Below are 22,285 nucleotides of genomic sequence, written 5' to 3'. Positions count from 1 at the left end.
TCTGGTCATCAAGGACTTTATGTATCATAGCATCACAGAGTGGTTTGGGTTAGAAGGGAGCTTAAAGCTCATCCAGTTCCAGCCCCCTGCCATGAGCAGGGACACCTTCCACTAGAGCAGCTTGCTCCAAGCACTGTCCAACCTGGCCTTGAACAGAGCTTCTCTGGGCAACCTGTGCCAGCAGGGAAGCTCTTCCTAATATCTAATCCAAATCTCTCCTCTGTCAGTTTAAAGCTATTCCCCCTTGTCCTGTCACTCTTGTGCCTTTTGGGTTGACCTTGAGTATGTGCGTTGGCCCGACACGGATGTTGATGTGCTGCTTGGCAGGCTCCAGCTTCCCTTTCTTGTCTTTACAAGTGCTTTTCTCTTAGCCAGGAGTATTTTGCAAAACTTCATGAGCTTTTAGCGGCAAGTGGCTTTTGCTAAGAGGCTGTTGATAAATCAGACTCGATGGCAGGAGGCCTTTAGTACCGTACTCTCTTCCTTTCCATTGGAAAAAGTGGCTTATCTGCTTTGGCGAATAAAGGTTCTTCTTCCTTATCCATGCTGAAATCTTATCTAAACTGGTTCAGGTGGCGGAGCTGAGAGAAGGAAATAATTAAGCAAGAGACAGGTGAAATGCTGACATTATTATTACTTAAATGGCCCAAACCTTTTACCTCGGGTATTTTTTTCTTTATTTTACTCTTTTTTGTATACTGCTGGTGAGCATATAACAAGGGAGAAATGGGTTGTTTCAGGTTATCTTCCCCATCCACACACATGCAGTTTACCCCCCCCCACCCCAATATAAATCTCTTTTAACTGCTTCTGTTGGCAAGACAGAGAAATAATTAAGGTGAAGGTGGCTGAAATGTTGATGTTATTACTGTAATGCAGCAGCCTGTTTAGTTTCTTTGCCGATGAAATGCAACCAGGGGAAAATCAGTTTTAAAGATTACCTCCCAGAGATACAAATAAAGGAGAGGAAACCGTGTAGTCAGGAAGAAATGGTCTCAAACTAGGAAACATTTCAAAGTCTGTGACAGTCTCTTAGGGGCTTTTAAGACCACAATTTACCTTTTGACTGCATTCTATTTTCTCTGAAATCCTTTATTTCCTTCTTATTTATTGACTGGAGAGACAGCACAAAAACGAGAAAGTGATTCTTGAGCCACTGGTCTTAAAAATCCATAGAAGAAAATTGTTCTCCAGAGGGTGGGGTTTTTGTTGTTGTTGGGCTCCTTTTATTCCCTCCCCCTTTTATTTTAGCAATCTCAGTGCACCAGGGCTTAATCGAATTGCTTTGCCATAGAGGGGCCTTGAACCAGAAGGTAGCAAGGTCAGCATGGAGTGAGAAGCCCTGATTAGGGAAATGGGAACTGTGGCAATAGCACAGTGGGATGTGGAGTGTGTCTCGCTCCGGGCCATGCATGTGATGGAGCTGCCAGGTCTCTTCATTCACATGCAAACACCATGTCAGGAGCTGGCAGTAAAATTGCAGCGATACGTTCTTCTGGGTGGGATTGCTCGTGTTTCAGGGATGGCATTTGGGATTAGTGATATGGACATGTCTGGTGCCTGGATTAGCATGTCATAGAATCACTGAATGGTTTGGGTTTGAAGGGACCCTAAATATACAGAGCTCCATTTTGGTAAGGGATGCTTTTCAGCAACCCTAGAAGCTACCAATGAACTGTCCCTTCCCAGGTCTCTCCAAGCCCTTAAACTTCATCTCCACCATCATCTACTTCCAGCTGGTTTTTAGCCTGGTCCCAGCATCACATCCCATTGGCCTTGGTGGCATCCCACTTGCTCCTCACATGATGCTTTCCCACCACCACACACGTGTGTTGCGCACACGTTGCTGTCTGTGGGTGCTCCCTGCTGGGAATGATACTGAGATGTGCTGGAAAAGGAATGATAATCTTAAAGCAGCCCTGCAGTGCTGGCCTAGTTAGACTGTCCCCAGCTGTGAGCTAACTGCTGCCCAACAAGCCCCCTGGAGATAGCTCTGTTTGAGAGGAAATAACTACATTAAAATATAGCACATCAGCATAGGCTAATATGGGTCAGAATTGGTGCAGCCCAGTAATTACAGTCTGGGCTGAAATCCTTTTAGGCCATCCAGGCTGTCTTTCAGCTAGCTGTGTTTAATTACCCCTAGCTTCTCTCGCCCTGCCTTCACAGAAAGGACCACGTTAAGACACCTCCTCACTAAGGTTGTCCTCACTGGTACTTTTCTGCTTAGTTTCTGTGTGCACAGTATAAGGATCTGCTGCAGAGGCTGAGCTGCCCATCTTCTCCTTCCATCCTCCAAAGCAGTTCAGGTGGTACCAGGGCTTCAGTCCCCAACAGGCAGCACAAGGATGTCCACAGTGGGGTGGGGAGGACAAGGAGCACCCACAACCCTGGGTGATGCCCCTAGGAAAGCTGGAAGAGGGGTTTCAGGCTCAGGAAGCCTGCTGGAACTGGAGCACAGATTTCATACACAGGCTTCTCTTTGTGGCTCTACAGCTTTCTGCTCCGCTCCCTAGGCAGGACTTGGAGGTACTTTGCTTCCTAGTGTTATTCAAATGTACCTTTGATGGGTGCAAAGGCACAAAGAAGAATGGAAGAGTAAAACTGCAGAGGTTTGGAAAGTTTCCCTTTTGGAATGAAGGATTTTGATGCAATTGAAGTGAAAAAAAGAGACAGATTTGGGCAAGACGTCCTCTGGAACAAAACTGTACCTTTCAAGACCACGTGTGCTGGTGCCAGTTGGCCTCCCTGGGCTTGGGCATCTGTGCTGCTGTGTGGCATCTACCATTATGTACTGTGTTGTATGTTAGTGGCCTGGAGCCCCAGGCTCTCTCCTGGTGACAGGAGCTGTATCACAGGACAGGGTTGGGAGGGTTGTGTCCATTAACATGGCAGAGAAATGAAATCAGAACCATTACCACCCATCTCCCAGCTGTCCATGTAATCTCTCTCCTATTCTTCCCATCTTCTGTAAACCTCGTCTGATTATTTATGCCACTCTGGGGAGGGAAAGCATCCCTGGGGATGTGGATCAAGGCAGCAGGACCCTCACCCTGCAATTCCCAGCAGCAGGACACCCCGCTTCCCTCCATGCCTCCATCACTGCAGCGAGAGCACCCTCTCCTGTCTCAGCTCTGCCTCACTGCGCTTTCTTTTCGCTGCTCCCTTCCCTCAGCTTGTGCTGAGGGCACATCGCATCCCGGGGTGAGGATGTGGGTCCGGGTGCCAGATGGACCCACACCTTGTCCCAGCACAGTGACGTGCAACCAGCAAAGTGTTTTTAGGAGCACTGGGGGAATATTTAAGTAAAAAGCAATTTCTAGGAGAGGTCTGTTATAATTACTAATTAGATCTGGTTATAATTATCTCTCTTTGCAATCCCATACCTGCTGCAGAATGGCTCCAGTTCCTCCTAACAATTAACAGAGAAAGTCTTTCATGATACACCGGGTGATTACATTGCAGTTGCAACCTCCGTGGCGAATGCTGACTTATTAAAGAAGGGCTGATATTTGCAGAGGACTATTGTGATCAAATTAGGCTAAAATTAACTGGAGTAAATTAAGAATACAGGGTTTTTTTTTCAGCTGCTTCCCTTTCTCTCCTGCCACAGAGCCGCCTCTGGGTTTGTTCCTAACGCTGTGTTGATTGAGGTACTTGACTGGGCTAAAAAGATATGGGAAGTGGCAACAACCCATTTCTCTGGTTTGCCTCTCTGTGAAATCTGCCTTCACATCTCCCTCTTGCTCATCAGCCTTCTCCCACTTGGATAATGGAGAAGAGAAGGCTCAGGGGAGATGTTAGAGCAGCTTCCAGTGCATAAAGCGGCTACAAGAAAGCTGTAGAGGGGCCTGTAGGGACAGGATATGGGGTTTAAACTGTCAGAGGGGAGATTAATATTAGGTATTAGGAAGTTCTTTACTATGAGGGTGATGGGACACTGTCACAGGGTGCCGAGAGAAGCTGTGGCTGCCCCATCCCTGGTGGTGTTCAAGGCCAGGTTGGAGCTACCTGGGCTTTAATGCCCCTTCCAACCCAAACCTATGATTCTGTGATAATGGCAAGCCACAGAACTACAGGGCAATACCCAAACCTCCCCCCGAGCTTTAATAAGCTTGCTGAAGGTTCTGCTGCGCCGAGATCCAGCCCAAAGTGCTCATCACACGCTTCCTGTTCAGGGCATGAGTTCTCTCAGAGCAATAGCAAGAGGGATGGATTTCCCCCAGCGATGCTAAACCCAGCACTCACTCGCACTTAAGGCACGTCTTAATACGTCCAAAGTGACAGCTGGTGCTCGGCATTAGGAAGAATCACGCAAGGAGGAATTTGGAGGTTGGTTTAATAGCAGTGGGCCCCACAAAATAATCATCAGGTGAGCTGAGGGTTTGTTCTTTTCGGCACAAAGTGAATTATTGATGAGCTCAGTGTGATTTCTGGGAGGGTTGACTCTGTAAGTATCTAGGAGAGAGCTGATGCAGGCAGACGTGGCTGTGGCAGTGCGGGTGGGTTATGGGGACTGTTGCTTTGCTGCTCCTGAGCAGAAGGCTGAATCATCCTAAATAATAGAGTAGGAGAGGTCATGAATAATACTGTCTCTGCCCCAAACTTTGGATAAATTATCCTTCCAGTTCAAATTCATCAATTTGACAGGCTTTGCAAATAGCATCTTATTCACCAGCTTCTTCACCTTTAACTTGATCACCTCATCCTTAATTCTCTGCGTCAAAGTCGTGCTGAATGAGGGGTCCTGTATGGCATCTTCGCCAGCTCCTGGCTCTTCTCTTCATCCAGGATCTCCACTGTGGTTTAATGCCACCTAGGCAGTACCTGCCAATCCAACCTGTGATTCTATGTGCAAAACCAGGCCAAGTGCAGTGGCTGGTGGAACTTCTGCAGCAGCTAAGGATGCTGTTCATATCATCAGCATTTGAGAGAGGTGGACATGGGGCATCCTTCAGCTGGACTTTGGGAAGATGCTCACTAAAGTTGCAGTGGTTGGGATGAAAGCTTTTGCAGTGGAAAGGTGAAGATGTTCTCTTTTCCCTCCCCTGTTTCAGTGGAAGAAGCTCACATGACGTCTTTGAGAAGGTTTTAGGTTTTGTCCTATTTCTTCCACTTCTTTCCTTCAAAAAAGAAGTAGTAAGAGAAATGAGTGAGTTAAAATGAGGGGGGAAACCTTCCTTTTTTCAGGATGGTGATGGCACATGTGATCCCTCAGGGACAGGTACCAATATAGAGAGGTGGAAAAGGCAGAGCCACCCCCAAAGGATGTTTGTGCTGCTCCTACTCCTCCACTCCAAGTATGTCCTTTCCTCAGGCTCCAGCTCGTGGGAGATGAGGCTGGTGACGGTTGTATTACAGGGTTTTCCTCCTACAGGTCCTGCCCTGGGGAATCAGGAAGGGAAGTGAGTGTTCACTATTCACATCACACGTGAGCATTCACGAGAGCTGTGAATTAACCAGCGTGGCACCCAGACTAGGCTGTCCTTTTGGAGTCCCTAACAATACTTTGTGCTTTGGGGGTGATTCTTTCATGAAAATCACTCTTAGAAACTGGCAAGCATTGGGGAGGGGGGTACTTGCAAGAAGAACAGGGGGTTGTTGGGGAGGGGAGGCCATCTCAAGCCAGATTTGATGTCAATTTGTACCATGCCAGGCACCATGGAGGATATAAAAGAGGAGAAATCAAAACCCACCCCCCCAGAGTTAAGTTTTTCTCCCTCATCTCTGCCTGCCTTTGCGTTAGTGCAGCGCAACAAAGAGTTAATTGAATTGGTAAAAATACCAAGGCCAGGGCAGCAGCAGCCTCCTCCTTTTCTCCACAGTAATGAGTCATGTTTACTTAATGTACCCCTGCTCCCCTGACCTCTCCGCCTTGCTGCACACCCCTTTCCTGGTTAGGATCCCCAGCCCTAATTGCTTGCTGCCTGGGACCGTAACACATATGCTTCAGGCTGCAAGAACAGAGCAAAGGAGGGTGGAGGAATCAGTGCATTAATCCCTGGTTTTACTACGATGCTCGCAGTGTTGGGCATCCCTGCGGAGTCTAGTGACGCTCATCCACCCCTCTGAACAAACAGGGACAAAAGGAGCAGGCAGGGTACACCTTTCTGTTTGGGTTGGAGATGAAATAGCCAGAGAAGTAGTTACAAAGCCAGCTATTGGTGGGGTGAGATTAGGATCGCAGTGTCCCACCATGGTCTGAATTAGGTCTTATGAGCCCCTTGAGAGGGATTGGCAGGACCAAGGATGAGTGCTGGACCCAGATGGTCAGAATGAGCCACAGCCTGGCCGATAGAACAGTTTGCTTAGAGCTGGGAAGCTCATGAAAAACTCCTCAGTGTTTTTCCCTTCCCAAGCAATCCCCAAACCAAGCCCTGATGCAAACAGGGCTGTGTGCAGATGTGCGCGACCCCCTTTATTTGTGACGAGGGTTTGTTTGTGAACCTGCTGCTTGGAGGCACCAGGATGAACGTTGTGACAGGGAGGCTTCGAAACAGCTGCCACGCACAAGAGGCACTCCAGAATCAGATGTCAGGTTCCTAAAGCCTTGGGACTGCGTGAAGAAGTGAGGGGATTTCTAGTGACAATTAAAATGCTTTGCCTCCATTACTGGTGGAGCATCCCAGGGTCATGTTCTGAGGCTTTGCAGTACTGAGGACTAGAAGCATGTCGGTTTTATTCTGATGGAAGGCTCCACTCCTCTTTTCAAATGGATTTAGGATCTGGGCTATAAGAAGAGTGAGAAATGATGTGTCAAGCACAGCACAGATTTGGTGCTGCTGAGTTAGCTGGCAGAGGTTCTCTGCCCATCCCTTCCACCCTGTGGAAGCTGAGCAAGGCATTGCCTCTCTCAAAAGCAATCCAAGCCCCATGGGATCTCCCTTGGCAATGCCACGGACCCCATTTCTGGGTGAGCAGCTGTACTCTGTTCTCACAGACCCCTCTCTGGGGTGGGAAGCAGAGCTCTCAGTGCAGGGACCTCCTTGTTTGAGGTCATTTTCATTCCCAGCCTTCCACTACATAAAGGGGCTGACCAGAGAGCTGGAGAGGGGCTTTGGATAAGGTCCTGCAGTGACAGGGCAAGGGGAATGGCCTTAACCTGCCAGAGGGTAGATTGAGACGAGCTCTTAGGCAGAAGCTCTGCCCTGTGAGGGTGCTGAGGTGCTGGCACAGGATGCCCAGAGAAGCTGTAGCTGCCCCATGCATAGCAGTGCCCAAAGCTGAACTGGATGAGCTCTAAGGTCCCTTAAAGGTTCAAAACCAGAGAGGCCACTCAGAGCGGGATGATGGAGGAAACAGACAGCAGGAGCCAAGTCCTACCTGCTGCAGGAGAGGAGACCCAAAGCCTGGCTTGTCTCTGCAGCAGCACGCTTGGAGGCAGCATCCCCAAGCAGCCCCGCAGGTACAGGCTGCTGGGGCCCTCAGTCTCACCACTCAGAGCTGGCTGCTCGGCAAAGTTTTCTCCTTTGCTTTCAAAGCGTTGGAGGTGAGGACAGCACACGGGGGGAACTCCAGCCCCCAGGTACTTGCCAGTCATCCCTGAGACACTCCAGCTCATTATTTTTATCCTTCACGAATCGTGTGGCACAGAGGAGGTGCAGGAAGCAGGCCACTCTCAGCATCTCTCTTGTTTCTGGCGTAGGCTAATGGTGCCTGTAAATTGCTGCTCCGTGTCAGGGGATCACTGTTTGTAATGAGGCTGAGATTGCTGATGGGCTCTATGCCGTCCGCACTGCTTCCTCCTGAGACTGCTCTGTTGTGGCTGACCAGGGTTGTTCCTGCTTGAGCACAATAGGTGAGCAGGTAGTTGGTACGGTGGGAGTTGAGATGTAGTTAGCGCTGTCTCGGCCACGTGGCTTTGTGCAGGCAGTATCAGGGGATAAATAATTGTGTCTATGGAGGAGACCAGGCTTAAGGGAGTTGCTGCTTTTCAGCCCATAATGTTTCAGGGATGTTAGATGGAGGCAGAATATCTGGAACTGCAAGGAAAAAAAAAAACCACCACAAAATCAGAAGGAAACACAACTCCTTCTGCTGCAGGAGCTCCTGGGAATCGTCACTCACACCCTATGCTTGCTCCCCTTCTCTTTCCTCGCCTCATTTCCCAGCTCAAATGCACCATCACCCTCCAAGAGGAACAAGAATCCCTGACCAAAATGTGTCCCTCGTTGACATGTTGTTGCCTTTTTTGCTATTGATTCCTTAATTAAAAAAGACTAAAATTCCACCAAGCAGACATGGCTCTGGAACACACCATCAGTCAAAGGGAGAAAAAAGGAAAGGGGGAAAAATCAATATCCTAGTTAGAAAAAAGACTTTTGGGAGCAGATTCTGGAGCAGCCTGAGGCGGTTCCTGCCTAAGAGTAACAGCAGTGGAAGGAAACACCATGTCCTGCAGCAAGAGGAGGGCTCTGGTACCTGATGAATTAAAGATCCCCAGTGAGCTTACGAGCACCTCCCATATCTCACTGTTCTACTACTGACACTCACCAAGCTGGAAACTGCTCGTAAAGCAAAGCATCTTTCAAAATCAATTCACCTGGGGTGGTAGGAAATCATAACACACCATTGCCTTCTGTGAGAGTCAGGGTCCGGCTGGCTGGATGGGCTGGGAGGAGATGCAAGGAAGATGCAGTTAGCTGAGCTCTGCTTCCATCTGCAGTTGCTCTAGCTCAGCTTGGCTTGTTCACTCTTTTCCCCACACTCCAGTCCCTTCTCTCTTCACTACCCACCTTTCATTAGATCTTTTCCCACAAAACCACCATTTCGAGTAAGGTTGTCACCAGGGAACCTGCCCATTGCCTTGCAAGGTGCCATACACAAGCACCCCTATCCCTACAGATGGTACAGATCCCTGTATCTGTGTGCTCCTCTCAGAGACAAACCCAAACATAGCAAACCCAAAGGATTATAGAACAGATTAAAGAAAACTTCTTCCTATTATTTAATCTACATCTACCCTCTTGTGTATCCATCCAGGGTTCTACCTCTAAGCAGACACCAGGATGGTTTCCTGCCATTGCAGCCCGATTTTTCTCCTACTATACAGTTGTACTAATGGGTCTGGCTTGGTGGGGGTGCCTCAAAGAGGGGACCTAAGTGCAAACAGCAGCTCTGGGGGAATTCCCTCTGACCAGAACTTTAAAGACTTGTATAATTTATCACAGAAAAGGGGATCTTATGCAGGGATAAATGCAGGAGTGTCTCAGTGGGACAGGAGGGCAGACAAGGGCATGCAGAGTTTGCATCTGCGAGGCTGAACCTTTTCCATAGGGCAATGGAGCTGTGCTGCTGTCTGATAACCAGAGTCAGGCTGAACCCAGACACATGTCAATGCTGGGAACGCTGTGATTGATCGTGCTCCATCCTGGAAGGGCTGGGTTTGGTTTTCTCTAACACATCTGTCCCCACCGCTGTTGTAGATAAGGCATCGCAGCTCATCGATCCAACCCCTCTGACAGTTGCTGGATTCATCCCTAATGATTTGCTCAGCCCTTATTGCTGCTGAAGGAACAGAGCAGTGACCTCTGCAATGTAGGCACATCGCTGGCATTTAGCAAGCCTCGCATGGGACATGTCGTCTAGAGAGCATCATCAGTGGGTCGTTCGCTTGATTTCTAAATGCTGTGCACAGCACTTAGAGCTGGAGGAGTTGTTCCTTGTTTGCTGGAACAGAGTATTGGGCTGCAATGACACTTTTGCACCAGGAAAGCTACAACAGGGATGACTTAGCAGCTGGTTGCATGGCATGCCACAGGAGTCCTGCTGTCCCATGATGGGAATGGGGTTAGGACCTTCTCCAGCACAACAGCAGTAGGATTTGGGGTGCGAGAGACTGTGTAAGAGGGTCAGGCCATTTATGTTGGGCAAGAAGTGTGTTCTAACCTGTGCTAGCCCCCATGCTGGATGCTACAGTAGGTTTGGGTCCAACTGCTCTGCACGAGTGCAGTACTGGGGAGACGGAAGTGAAGAACAGCACTGACAGATCTAGGGCATGGCAGGGAATTAGTCTCCTCCTAAGGCATTCAGTTGTAATTTCTAATGTCATTTTCCACCCAGGAGGGTTTGGCTGGTACCCAGATCAAAGCTCCCACTCCCAGCTTACCCCTGTGTGCGCCGTCCTTGTCTCACAACAGCCAAGTGTTGTATTTCCATCTCCCTGGTGGGTCTCCCTGGCGTGAGCTGCCCTGGATTCCTCCACAGCTGCACAACCAGGGATCTGAGCAGGAATCTCCCCTGACAGGGGCTGGAAAAAACATCACTCCATACAACACACAGCTCATTGCCACCTAGAAAAGTGGATCTCCAAGGACTTGCAATTGCTGACCTGTAAAGAGAAGTATTGGCTGGGTCTAGGTGCTGCAAAGGGATAGATCAGACACGGCTGTACTTTGTTACCAGCAGCCACAGCATAGAGGTGAGCTGTAAGCAACACCCCACATCCTTACCTCATCCCACATTAGCCCATCTCCATCACAGACAGGTCCTGGAAGCCTCTCCATCTCTCCACACTCAATCTGTGCTGAAGCCCAGTGCTTGGGACCATGTCTCTGTGCCTAAGTGCAGGTGGTGGAATCAAGAGAGCTTCTTGCCACTGCTGAAAAGGCGAGATAGGAGCTTTCCCAGTGGCTGGTGGGTCTCACCCAAGGTGTCCATGGGGAGCAGCAGGGCCAGTGCTGCCTTCTCAAAGTCCTGCACACCATCTTCCCCATCACCCAGAGTTAACAAGGGTGAAACATCTTCATCCTTCCCCTGGGCTCGACTCACTTGCTGTGCAAACAGTGGAGACAGCAAAACCACAGCAACAGCTAACACACCTCTGAAATGGCAATTACATCTCACACCCTAGCACAGGCAATGATGGGTGGATTTTTCCCAGTCTGGCCTAAAGTCCTGTCTTTTTCTCACCCCATTCCTATTCCCAGCTTCCTCAGTGACAAATCTCAGCAGCCACATCCAGGTTTGTGTCTCCTTCTCCAGCAGTGGGCTGGAGCTAAGGAGAGCAATAATAACAGCCAAGTGCTTTGGGGGGCAGGCATGGCTGAAAAGGGAGCACATGAGAAAGCTGTGGCCTTTTAGGAAGAGAGGAGGAAAAAGCATGTAAAAGCGAAGAGTATTACAGCAATAGTGCTCAACATGAGGTGGGTTTGGTGGGGCAAGATCAGCCCCTCCTGGGCACAGTGGGAAAGTGGAGCAGAGCTGGCAAGTCCAGGCAAAGCTTTGCTGCAGTTAAATGAAGGCAAAGCTTTAGCTGTGCCTGATTAATCTGTGTTCTCCAGCAGGACACCATTCCACTGGAGAAACCCGCCTGCTGACCCAAAGCAATCTGAGAACATGTAGGACTTCCAGTGGCTGGAAATAGAGTAAATTGATAGGGGAGAAAAGAACAGGTTTAGGGGAAATATTAGCAGTTTATGAGGGTCTGTGCATCACAGCTGCAGATGGGCAGGAGGGAAGCAGGCTGCTTTGGGTGATGAGCTCTTACCCTTCCCTCCTGCCAGGGCAGCATCCCTGTGTGCGCTTAGGAAGCAGAGGAGCCAACATAGCTGCTACAGCTCAGACACACATACACCGAAGTGCCACAAGACAAATAGGCTCAGGGAAGAGATGCACTATTTAAACTTTCATCACTATTTTTCTCCCTGCTCCCCTTGGTTTCCTTTGATTTATTTTTCAGTGCGTTTTTCCCCAGGCTGCTCTGTTCGCATCCGCTTCCTCTCCTCCTTCACTCTCTGCACTCAGGCACCTCTCCCAGGGCACCCCCACATGCCCTGCATTTCTCAGGCTGTCCAGGCTCAGCTCCCTTGGGTCAGAGAGAGGAATGAGGCAGCAGAGGTCCAGCAGCAAGCTGGACGCAGGGGACAGAGGACCTGTAGACATAGAATCAACCAGGGTGGAAAAGACCTTTAAGATCAAGTGCAGCCATTGCCAAGGCCACCACTAACCCGTGTCACTAATGGCCTTGTCTACACAGTTTTTGAGCATTTCCAGGAATAGTGATTCCTGATCCACCACTGCCCTGAGCAGTCTGTTTCAATACCTTTGCCCTTCTGAGGAAGGAATTATTCCTAATGTCCAGTCTAAACCTCCCCTGGTTCAGCTTGAGGCCGTTTCCTTTTGTCCCATCCCTTGTTCCTTGGGAGCAGACCTGGCTTCATCCTCCTGTCAGGCAGTTGTAGGGAGCAATCAGGTCACCCCTGAGCCCTCTCTTCTCCAGACTGAACCCCCCAGGTCCCTCAGCCATTCCCCATCACACTTGTGCTCCAGGGCCTGCACCAGCTCCATTGCCTTCTCTGGCCCCACTTCCAGCACCTCAATGTCTGTCCTGTAGTGAGGGGCCCAGGACTGAGCTCAGGATTTGAGGTGCAGCCTCACCAGTGCCCAGTGCAGGGGCACAATCACTGCCCTGGTCCTGCTGCCACACTGGTGCTGATACAGGCCAGGATGCCATTGGCTTTCTTGGCACAAGCTGCTCCTGTTCAGCTCCACTCATCAGCACCCCCAGCTCCTTTTCCACCAGGAAAAGGCATCCTCCTTTTTCTATCCACCCCTGAGCCACCCAGGGCAGTTTGTTAAGACTCATCTGTATGGTACAGACCATGCAATTGCCTTCCCAGGGTGGGTGACCCTGCCAGGGCTTGGCATGGGAGAGGTTCAGGAAGGGCGCCAGTCATGCAGGCATCCTCCAACCAACCATCCTTCCATTCCATGCCAATCCCAGCAGGAGCAGAGGCTGGTGGCAGACGGGTAGGGGACTGTGTGCTTTGAAGCAGTGCCAGAGCTTACCCCATAGCCAGCATGGCCTCTGTAAGCTGACAGTGCACAGCATGAACTGAATGCTTTCCAGCCTGCCTTGTGTAGGGAAGGACACTGATTGTTTCCCTTGCAGAAGAGTTGAGTCTCACCCTGCTGAGCAGCCTGTGGGCAGGAATGGGCTCCAGGTTTAGATGTAGGATGCAAAGGAATACCTGGTCAGTCATGCTTGGAGGGGGGAATATTACAAGAGTCAGGACTCTCAACCCTGTCACTAACCCCATTTGTAAACTCGGATCACTTGCCCTGGGTTGTTGCTTTTGACTTACCTGCCAACGTTCCTCATCTGCAATCCTAAATGCACCAGGAAGGGGAGATGTAGAACAGATGCACACCAAGATGGTTATGGGGAAGGTGCGATTGCAGTCCAGGATCAGGTTTCCCCAAGCCCCAAAGACTTGCCATGTCTCCAGTTAATGCTGCCTTGGAAAAACCTAACCCGTGACAGCACTCAGACACAGTGAAATCTCAGCCTTTAAAGTGCTGGACAAAACCTAAGAGCCTGTTTATATCCTTCCTAGCTCTGAAGAGCTGCTGGAAATCTGAATCCTAAATGTGTGAAGTCCTGATAAATGAAAAAGCTGAACACTCATGTAGCTGTAAGCTGCTCTGCAGTGCTTTAGGCCCTCACAATTTATAGCCTTCAGGCTTGATAATACAGTGAGACCCTAGGCAGTGTGCTGGAAAACTGCTGCCAGAAACACAATCCCTATAAGGGGATTCCCTTATCCGGTGCACCAAGCTGCATCCTGAAAGCAGTTCTGTTTTCTACCCCCTTTCCTTCCTCCTGTGAAGCTATCTTAGGTACGTGATGAAACAGAACCTTCTTTCTCCCCCAGTGTCCAAGTTTTCCTGCTTTTTCCCTTGTCTTCTCCCAACCTTTCCTTATTCTTTTGCATCAACCAGTCAGAGATTCCCAGCCTTCACTTTGCCAAATTAAACAAGCCCATCTCTTCTGATAGGAAAGCTGCTCTTTCCCTTTGACCTTTTGCCTATCCTAAACCAAGATCAACATCCACAAGTGTACCCAAACCCCAACCAGGATCTCAAGGGCATCATGTGGAGCAGCAGCTCTGCAGAACACCCCCAAGGCTGGTGGGGAAATCATACATGGATAGCAAAGGGGAGGCTATTCCCTGTAGGTATCAAGCACTTTGTATTGCAGTTACTCCTAGCAGCAATCCAGCCTCAGCCAGAGCACGTGTACTGTGATGCCCTCACAAGCTTGACTTGTCTACTAGAGGCAAACATTCCTCTTTGACAAGGCCAGAATGCGATGTCTGAATACACAAACACCACAGTGCACCAGAGCAAAGCTTCCACATCCACCCTCTCTGCATGAGAGGGTCAGCTGAATCCCTGCAAGCTGCCTCCCTGGGGTCCCCAGTGCTTGCTTACAGCAGGCACAAAATACAGGAGCAAACATAACCCTTGTTCACCTTGGCTTCATCATCATCTCCATGGGGCCTTGTGTTCCCAGAGTGCCAGCTCACTGGAAGGCAGCCAGCCCAAGCACTGTTAGTAAACCACTGTGGCGTGCTGGGGATGCTTCTGGTCTACACTAGACTGTGAGCTTTGGGGCCAGGGAGCACCTTCCAATGGTTTGTAACATCTTGTGGTCACCAAAAGCATCTTCTGTTCACTGTTCTCTTCACACACATGCAGGATGGACCCAGGGACTTGAATGGCACAGACCCTGTAGGAAAGATGAGCAGTGCACCAGCAATGCCTTACCCAAGGGATCTCATTCCTCATGCTGGGCTGAGCCGAATACCAGCTGAATGTTACCTGCAGATACGTGGCTGGGAGCAATCCCCAGGGCTGCTCACTATCTCCCTCTCCAGCCAAGCAGTGAGCATTTGGGGTTGAATCTCTCAACCCTGTCCCAAAAAGCTGGCTACACAAACCCAGCAGCGAGGCACCAGTCACAGCAGCAAGAAGACATTAGCTTTAATTAGGCAAGAAGTACTGGTGGCTGGAGGGCTTTTTGCTCTCTCCACTTCCAGGAGCTGGCTGCTGGAGGATCCTGTTGTCTCAAGCAGCCTGGATGCCAGGAGCATTTAGAGCCACCTGGGTTATTCCTCAGTGCCCCTTAGCCTGGGGTATTAGGCCAGCCCTGACTAATTCTGCATGGTCTCATTGATTAATCATACAATTCAGCATTGCAGGGTGGGTCTGTGTTCAAGCAAGCCTCTAACTAGCCAAGTCATTTAGGGAGTTGCTGAATGCACAGCCCCAGAGCACTGCTCATCGATTTGTATTTCTTTATGCTGATAGAAAGCATGCTTTTCCCAAAGCACTCTGGAAGGCAAGGAGCAGAGAGCACGGGCTGTCCTCACTCATCCACACAGCCCATAGCTGCAGAGAGCAGGTTAATGCCTGGCCAAGGCTGGTTTAGAATGCTCAGCAAGCCTGGGGTTTGGCAGGAAACAGGAGGGTGATGGGGAGAAGCTGGTCTGTGTTTCTTAGGGAGTTTCATCTGCAGTGACCAGCTCTTCAGTTGAGGTCCTGAGTGCACTGGGAGGAGCAGGAGACCTTCTGCTGGGGCCTCTCACCTTAATACTTCCCTATGAGGGTGGTGGGACACAAGCACAGGTTGCCCATCCCTGGCAGTGTTCAAGGCCAGGTTGGATAGGGCTTGGAGCAACCTGCTCTAAGTGCAAACCATTCTATGATGGTTCTGTGATAAGGTCTCAGTGCAGTGCCCGTTTGGGGATAATCTGTTTGGATCCTCACCCCAAATGTGTCCTGTCATCCATCTCTCTGGCTTGTTCCTACTCTTACAGGCTTGAGCCAGCATGTATCACTTCCCTTTCATTCTCTATGTAAGCTTCCAGGCACGTAAAGGTTAACTGTTTTCTCTGCCATCAGGAATAACCACACACAATCCCAAACAACTCTTCTATTTATGTCCCTGTATTAATCAGAAAGGCTGGTGCTTCTACATCTGTGTGATTAAAAATTAGGAGACCAGGTTCTGTAGTGATGCCTTATAATAATAACCAATCCTGGGAGCACAGGGGATGAATAATGGATCATGGTTCTATGCTACCAGCTTCTCACTTTCCCTTCTTCCTTCTTCTCCCCTCTTTATCTTCATTCTTCCCTTCCTCCTCTTCCTCTCCAAGCTGGAGTTAGAGGGGGGAAGGAATACACATCCACCCTTCACTTTGCAGGAGTTAGAGCTGTTGAGAGACATTGCTGATTCCTATTCATCAGCCCCTCTCCTCCCCAGCTAGGTCCCCTGGTTAGTGAGCCTGGAGACCATCAATAATTCATGGCTATACAAATAACTGGGGGATAATAACCACTTACTTGGGAAGATGTAATCAGGGCCCATTCTCTGTCCTCCTCGAACAGCTCCTCAAGTCTTGCTGCTAACCCAATAAGAGGAAACAGGAGCAAAACAGTAGGTTAGAAAACAAGGTTTTCTGACACAAGGCAAATAGCTCAATGTCCATCTGCATTAAATTGTCCCACGATGTCCCCTAGGCTCCATGTGCAGCTAAGGGACAGGCAGGACTGCTTTGAGGGTCTTCAGGTATCAGCCAATGACCAGCCACTTGCAGGGCATCTGTCAGGATTATTAAACTTCCCACTAAAGTTTTCCCTTCATCTAATTCCAGGCTGCTCTTCAGAGAGCAGCTCATGAGCTGCCTTTCCCCCTGCTCCACAAGATGAATTTCCAATAGTTTACAAGCTGAGGTCAAATTCAATTAATAGCTTCAGTGAGGTGAAAGAATATTGAAAAATACCAGTTTGTTATTTTTTATTTTTTTACACAGTTTAAACTCATCCATTGAATTCTTAAAGTGAAAATAATAGTTAAATAGCAGCAGAATGAAGCAGATTTTGTCACATTTTCATATTTCAGGCCTGACACATTGCAGCCAACCCAGACCACAGATTTTCACTCTTTTTTTTTTTCCCAATCTTGTACCCTGAAAAAGTACATTTTGGATCCGTGTAGAAAAGCTTTTCTGCCTCCAGTCCCTGGGTTCCACCCACTGAGCTGAGAAATCCCATTACTCACAGCGTTTGGCAGACGCGTGTGTGACCATCCTTGTGTGCATCCAGCACATCTGCCTTGCCTACAAATCCCGGGCTGATGAAGGCAGCCACCTCCAGTTGTCACACAACATAATCCCTTCCCAGCTCCCCGGTTCAGCTGGAAGAGCCAAAGAAGGGTTTCTTTGTAAGCAGTTCTCAACCAGCTAAAACACAGGGGCAGCTCAGGAGATGCTTTGGGGGGGTTCACAGGGGTCTTTGGCCAGCTTTGACACCATTTACATGGCTCAGGGAGGAGGCAGAGGTGCTGACTTGTAACCAAAGCACCTCTGCTTTGGTGGAAAACCAGCAGCTTTCCCCCAGTGCATCCCCTCAGTGAGGATGCTGAAGGGAAGGAGGCTTTGCCACTTCCTTCTGAGCTGGGTGTGAAGCAGCTTTCTTCCTACATCCTTCACTAGCATGAGCACTTCTGCTTAGGAAAGACTGGTTGCAACAGGGATGCCTTCCTACTGTCCCCTCTACGTTTCTGTTGGCTTCTCAGCACCATATGTGCCCCAAGAACTCCTAAAACAAGCCATAAGGTAGGTGGGCAACACATCTATCTGTAGTAAGGCTAGCATTTGGTTTCCCAAAGGATCTGGTTGTAAGCAGCTAGACTGACAGATACAGAGATGTATCATCCCTCTTCAGAGTAGGTCTTGGCTAGAGTAGACCCAACTGGGGTAATGGAGAAGACTTCTTTCCCCTCTCACCAGCTGAATTTCCCATCTCGTACCACCCCAGACTGCTTGGGGATGCCGGGCTTCAGGAGCTAGTCACAGAAGAGGAGACATGCTTAGGTGCCCTTCATCCTTGCTTCCATCCCTCCTTGTCTCTGGCATGAAGTGCTTCCCAGCACAAGAAACAGATGCCCTGGGGCTGTGTGATATCAGCAAAGCCGTGTCCTGTAATGAGGATGCAGCCTCACACAGGCTGTCAGGCTGAGGTGGTTTGGAAGGAAGGATGAGATCTTAAGCACTTCCTTGACACCCCTGGCAAAACCAGCTTTCACAGGGGGAAGATGCTTAAAAGACACCGTGGCAAGAGGGAACCTGTCTGAATGAGGAGTTTCACAACCTTTTGTGCAGTGAGACAGCGCAGACAATGAGGGAAAGCAACAGGGAAATCAAAGCAGAACAAGGGAGTGCCCAGGGGTTCCTCCATCCCACTGTGACAGAGCGCTACCAACAGAGCCCTATTCAAAGGCAGCTGGAGACAACGCTCCTGATGCCTGTAGAAGCTGTTCCCCCCGAGTTCAATAGGGAACAGTCTAAATCCAGCTCCCTGCACCTCTCCCACGAATCACCCTTACCTAGCTCCCAGCTTTGCAGTCAGAGGAACAGGGGTCAGAGCACTTGTATCCAGCAGCAGCCAGTTATAGTTACCTGGGGGAGAATAGAAGAGCAGCATCAACAAGCACAGATATTTCCTTCAAATACTTCCCATCTGTTCACGTTCTGCAGCTCAGGGACATCCTGGGCCAGAGGTTTTGGGGTATTTTACAGCTCTTTGTGGGTTTCTCTACCACAGGCTTGACCCTTCATATTACTGTAAGGCTCAGGTAGCCAACTAGGCCATGGACCCTCTAAAACGTCAGCCAGTTTGAGGCTTTAGTTCAGATCTGGGGCAGAGCTTTCACGTGAGCAGCAAAAGGCAAGCCAGATATAACATGGTGAGATGGGTTGGAAGCTGCCACAACCACATCACAGGCAGCTGCAGAGGTCTGAGAGGTCACAGTCCAGTCCCAACAGCCCAGACCCCATAGGAAACTCCAGGAAGGTTGGTTTAATGCCACCAAATGAGTGTCTCCTCTGTCCTATTTCCTTGCAGTTCCTCCAGATGATCCCGTCATTATGGGGGGTCCCATCATCAGCCTGAGAGCAGGAGACCCCCTCAACCTGACCTGCCATGCAGATAACGCCAAGCCAGCAGCCTCCATCATCTGGATGCGGAAAGGAGAAGTCATCAATGGAGCCACCTACTCCAAGGTGAGGCAGGACAGGGCTGGGAACAAAGGCTGGGTTCTTCCCTTGCTTCAGAAAGGTGTAGCATAGCACTGCTCTTCACACAGCTCCAAAACATCTAAGGCAGCACCATCAACACTGCAGAGCTGAGATTCTCACTATATACCACCTCATGCAGCCTTCCCAACGGAGAGGCTGGAAAGAAAACAGTGCATTTGAATCTGATGGGTTTTGTTGTACCTTCTAATAGCTTGCAATTGCCTGACATGCCCTTGTCTCCCCCCAAAATCCCACCTGGCTGCGGTGTCACTGCTGTGTCCAGCATCACGCAGCCAACACTGGCCTGGCCTTGGCTATAGCAGAACCTGTGATGGAAAGGCAGCTGCAGTGACATATGTCCCCTCCTCCAACTGCAATTTTCCATGACAAATTATCAGGGTTGTTGGCGCTTCTTAATTTAAATGGAAAGCCTTTATTGGGTCATAAAGGAAAACATCAAAGAGCAATCGACAGCACACTCAGAACGGGTACCCACATGTGCTCCTTTTTACAGGCGCCTGATGTCTGGTGAGTGCTAAAGATTCAGTAACACTTGACATCGCTAATGGAAACTCCTAAAGAACAAAACTGGAGGCATAAAATGGGTCAGATTGCAGCCATTTGTAATGCAAGCAAACTTCAAAGGCAGGAGTCAAAGGCATTCCTCTCCAGCTCCTGAAGATCTGTTAATAAACATTTCACCCTCTGCTAGCACTGCAAAGCCTCCATCCAGCCTCATTCCAACATCACCCCTCTCTGCCTGGAGAAGCAGAGCAGCCAGAGCACCCTCCTCCTCCTCCTCCTCCCCATCATCCTGCAGAGCACACAGATGAAACTGAGTTGTTTCCTTAGAGCTGATGGGCACAAGCAGAGGGGCACTTGCCCCATCTCCCTGAGTGCAATGGAGAATGCAGCACTAATTAAAGCCACAGAGAACTGACCTCTCCCTCTCTCCAATCAAGTGGAATTAATTAAAACCCAGGCCATTGCAGTTGTTTATAATTCACTCTGCTCATCCCAAGCTTTCCTCTCCATTGCAGACTGCTCAGACCCTGGCCCTGGGGAGCCAGCATTGAAGCCCTTCCCCTTTCAGCCCCACAAGTGGTGGGTAGCAGGGAAGGAAGAACATCCCTCCTTTGTCTTTAATTTCCAAGAGAAAAACACCTCCTAAAGCAGAGCTTTTCAGGCTGCAGCTCCCTCTCATGCAGAACAGAGATTTCCATAGTATTTTAAGCAGCTTTCAAGCATGGGAGGGGAAGGGAGCCCTGTTCTGCATGGGGGATGCATCGCCCCCTCCTCCTGGCACCAGGAGGACCTCAGTTTCTGGGGCTGAATCTCAGTTGTTCATGATTCACCAGAGTTTTTTCCATGGGACCCATCCCACTGACTGCAAACCCACATACATACCCTGATCCCCACTGAAGGCATCAGGGGATGGTCCCTATAGCCATAGGGAGTATTACAGGATGCTGCAGGGTTTGGAGGCTCAGGGACACCATAAGGGGAAGGTTCTACACAAGGTTAGGGTCCACCACATCCTCAGAACCCAAAGTGGGGCTGTTCCATAATGAAAGGGGACAGTAAAGCAAGCTCAGGGTAGCAGCCTTACCGTCAAGGGCACAGCACCAGAGCAGGTTTAGTGGCCATAGAGGAGTCATTTGGAGCGCAGCAATCCCCAGAATGTCTATAGTGATGAGGCAGCTCTGCAGTCAAGCCAGGAAATCCAGTCTACATCACCATCCCAAAAGCAGGATCCATGTTAGAGCTGGAACTTAAATACTGCTCTGGGGTTTATGGGTAAAGAGCTCTTGGGTAGAGTCTCCAGATGAGGCTTGTTAGGGAAATTAAGCACTGTTGGTGCACTCAGGCCCTGACAATCACCTGTGGATAGGTCTTGGTCCTGCTTCTCTGCAGTGACAGTTTCTCTCCATCATAGATCATGGAATGGTTTGGTTTGGCAGGGACCTCAAAGCTCATCCAGTTCCAGTTCCTTGCCACTAAACCAGATTGCTCAAAGCCTCATGCAACCTCACCTAATGTGCCTGAGGAGTGCAGACCTGTACACATGAACACAGTGTCAGGATGAACCCAGGCGGTGAAAGCTTCGGCCGTGCTGCCATATGTCTATAATTCAATAAAGCACTTGGCTTACATGGGGAGGAGGAAACTTGAAAGATACAGACTTAGGCTTAGAAAAACTGCCTGGAAGGTTCCAAAATACATAGTTATGGGATGGGTGTATCCATGGGCATTTACTCTGTTATTAACAGCTGGGAAAAGACATGTTTCTGGCATTTCTGGACCCCTGTGGATGTTGGTAAACCAGAGGAAAGCCCAGAGATTGATTAAAAGATTGGAACCAATGCAGCATCTCGAGCATCCAAGGGCTTGACTGGCTTAGTCTACCCAAGACAGGGCTACAGGGTGACATGACCATGGTCTGTAAGAGCTTGCAGGAGGATTAGGAGGACTCAGGGGTTCCTGATAAAGGCAGAAAGTGCAGGGAAGAAACAAAGAGCCAAGGGCGAGCAAATAGAACTGTTTAACCACTGCTGTACCAGTGGATCTCTGTCATCCTCAGATCTCCATCATGGTGATCCCCAGCACAAAGTGAGTAGTGATGATTTGCCATGGGCTGGACCGCCTCATGGCATCCAGGGATACATGGTCAGGATCAGTCCCATGCTGCTGGCAGCTGGCATCACTCCTCCTTGCTAACTAAACTGCCCCAGGAACTTTTTGCATTGCCCTGGCATAGAAGGTGGCAGCAGGTTCAAGAAGCTGGTTGTCCTGTCTGTCCCCTGTCTCCCTCTTTCCTGGGACAGTGGGTGACATGCATCTCATGGGAGCTGGCATTCCCAGGTTGAAGCACAGCAGGGCTGGAGGGAAGCAGATGGGAGATAAGTGCCCGATTCCCAGGGAAGTGCAGTGAAATTTGCCTGTGCTATTCCCCAAAGGCTTCTTGGCAGATTCCAGCCAGAGGAACTGTTATTGCAGGGAGCACTGCCTGGCTGTGGGCTGCCTCTGTGTGTGCAGAGGGGACCTCTCCTGGAGGAAACTGCCTCTTCTCACCCCTGTTTCTCCCCCCACAGACACTTCTCCGTGATGGCAAGAGGGAGAGCATCATGAGCACCCTGTTCATTGCCCCCTCTGACATTGAGAATGGGGAGAGCATTGTCTGCCGTGCCACCAACAAGGCCATTCCCAGTGGGAAGGAGACCTCTGTCACCATTGATATCCAGCGTGAGTACACGTCCGGCCGAGCTACCGCTGGGTGCTGTGTGATCCCTGCCTCCCTGCTCTCTCCACAGGGCTGCCTGCATGGATCTCACTCCAGCCAGGAGTAGGATGCTGTGATTTGGGGGTTTCCCTTTACCGGTGCCTTGATACAGGGCAGTCAGAGACAGATCTCATCCCTT

General features: G+C 49.8%; 1 protein-coding gene across 3 annotated transcripts in view; it reads left to right on the top strand.

Moving 5' to 3' along the window:
• The window catches only part of KIRREL3 (kirre like nephrin family adhesion molecule 3), a 270,848-nt gene that overhangs the window by 212,617 nt on the left and 35,946 nt on the right, over nt 1-22,285 (top strand). For all 3 annotated transcript variants that reach the window (XM_057425962.1, XM_057425961.1, XM_057425960.1), the window contains 2 exons: nt 18,694-18,851; nt 21,959-22,109. In XM_057425962.1, coding sequence (XP_057281945.1) covers nt 18,694-18,851; nt 21,959-22,109 — 309 coding nt within the window. The remainder of the gene's footprint in view (nt 1-18,693; nt 18,852-21,958; nt 22,110-22,285) is intronic.

This window comes from Pezoporus wallicus, unplaced genomic scaffold, assembly GCF_028554395.1.
Source record: "Pezoporus wallicus isolate ANWC-B61680 ecotype Strahan unplaced genomic scaffold, APGP_CSIRO_Pwel_v1 contig_8797, whole genome shotgun sequence".
In the NCBI taxonomy this organism is placed as follows: domain Eukaryota; kingdom Metazoa; phylum Chordata; class Aves; order Psittaciformes; family Psittacidae; genus Pezoporus; species Pezoporus wallicus.
Note: the sequence above shows the minus strand (reverse complement) of the source record. Positions and strands in the feature narration are given on the sequence as shown.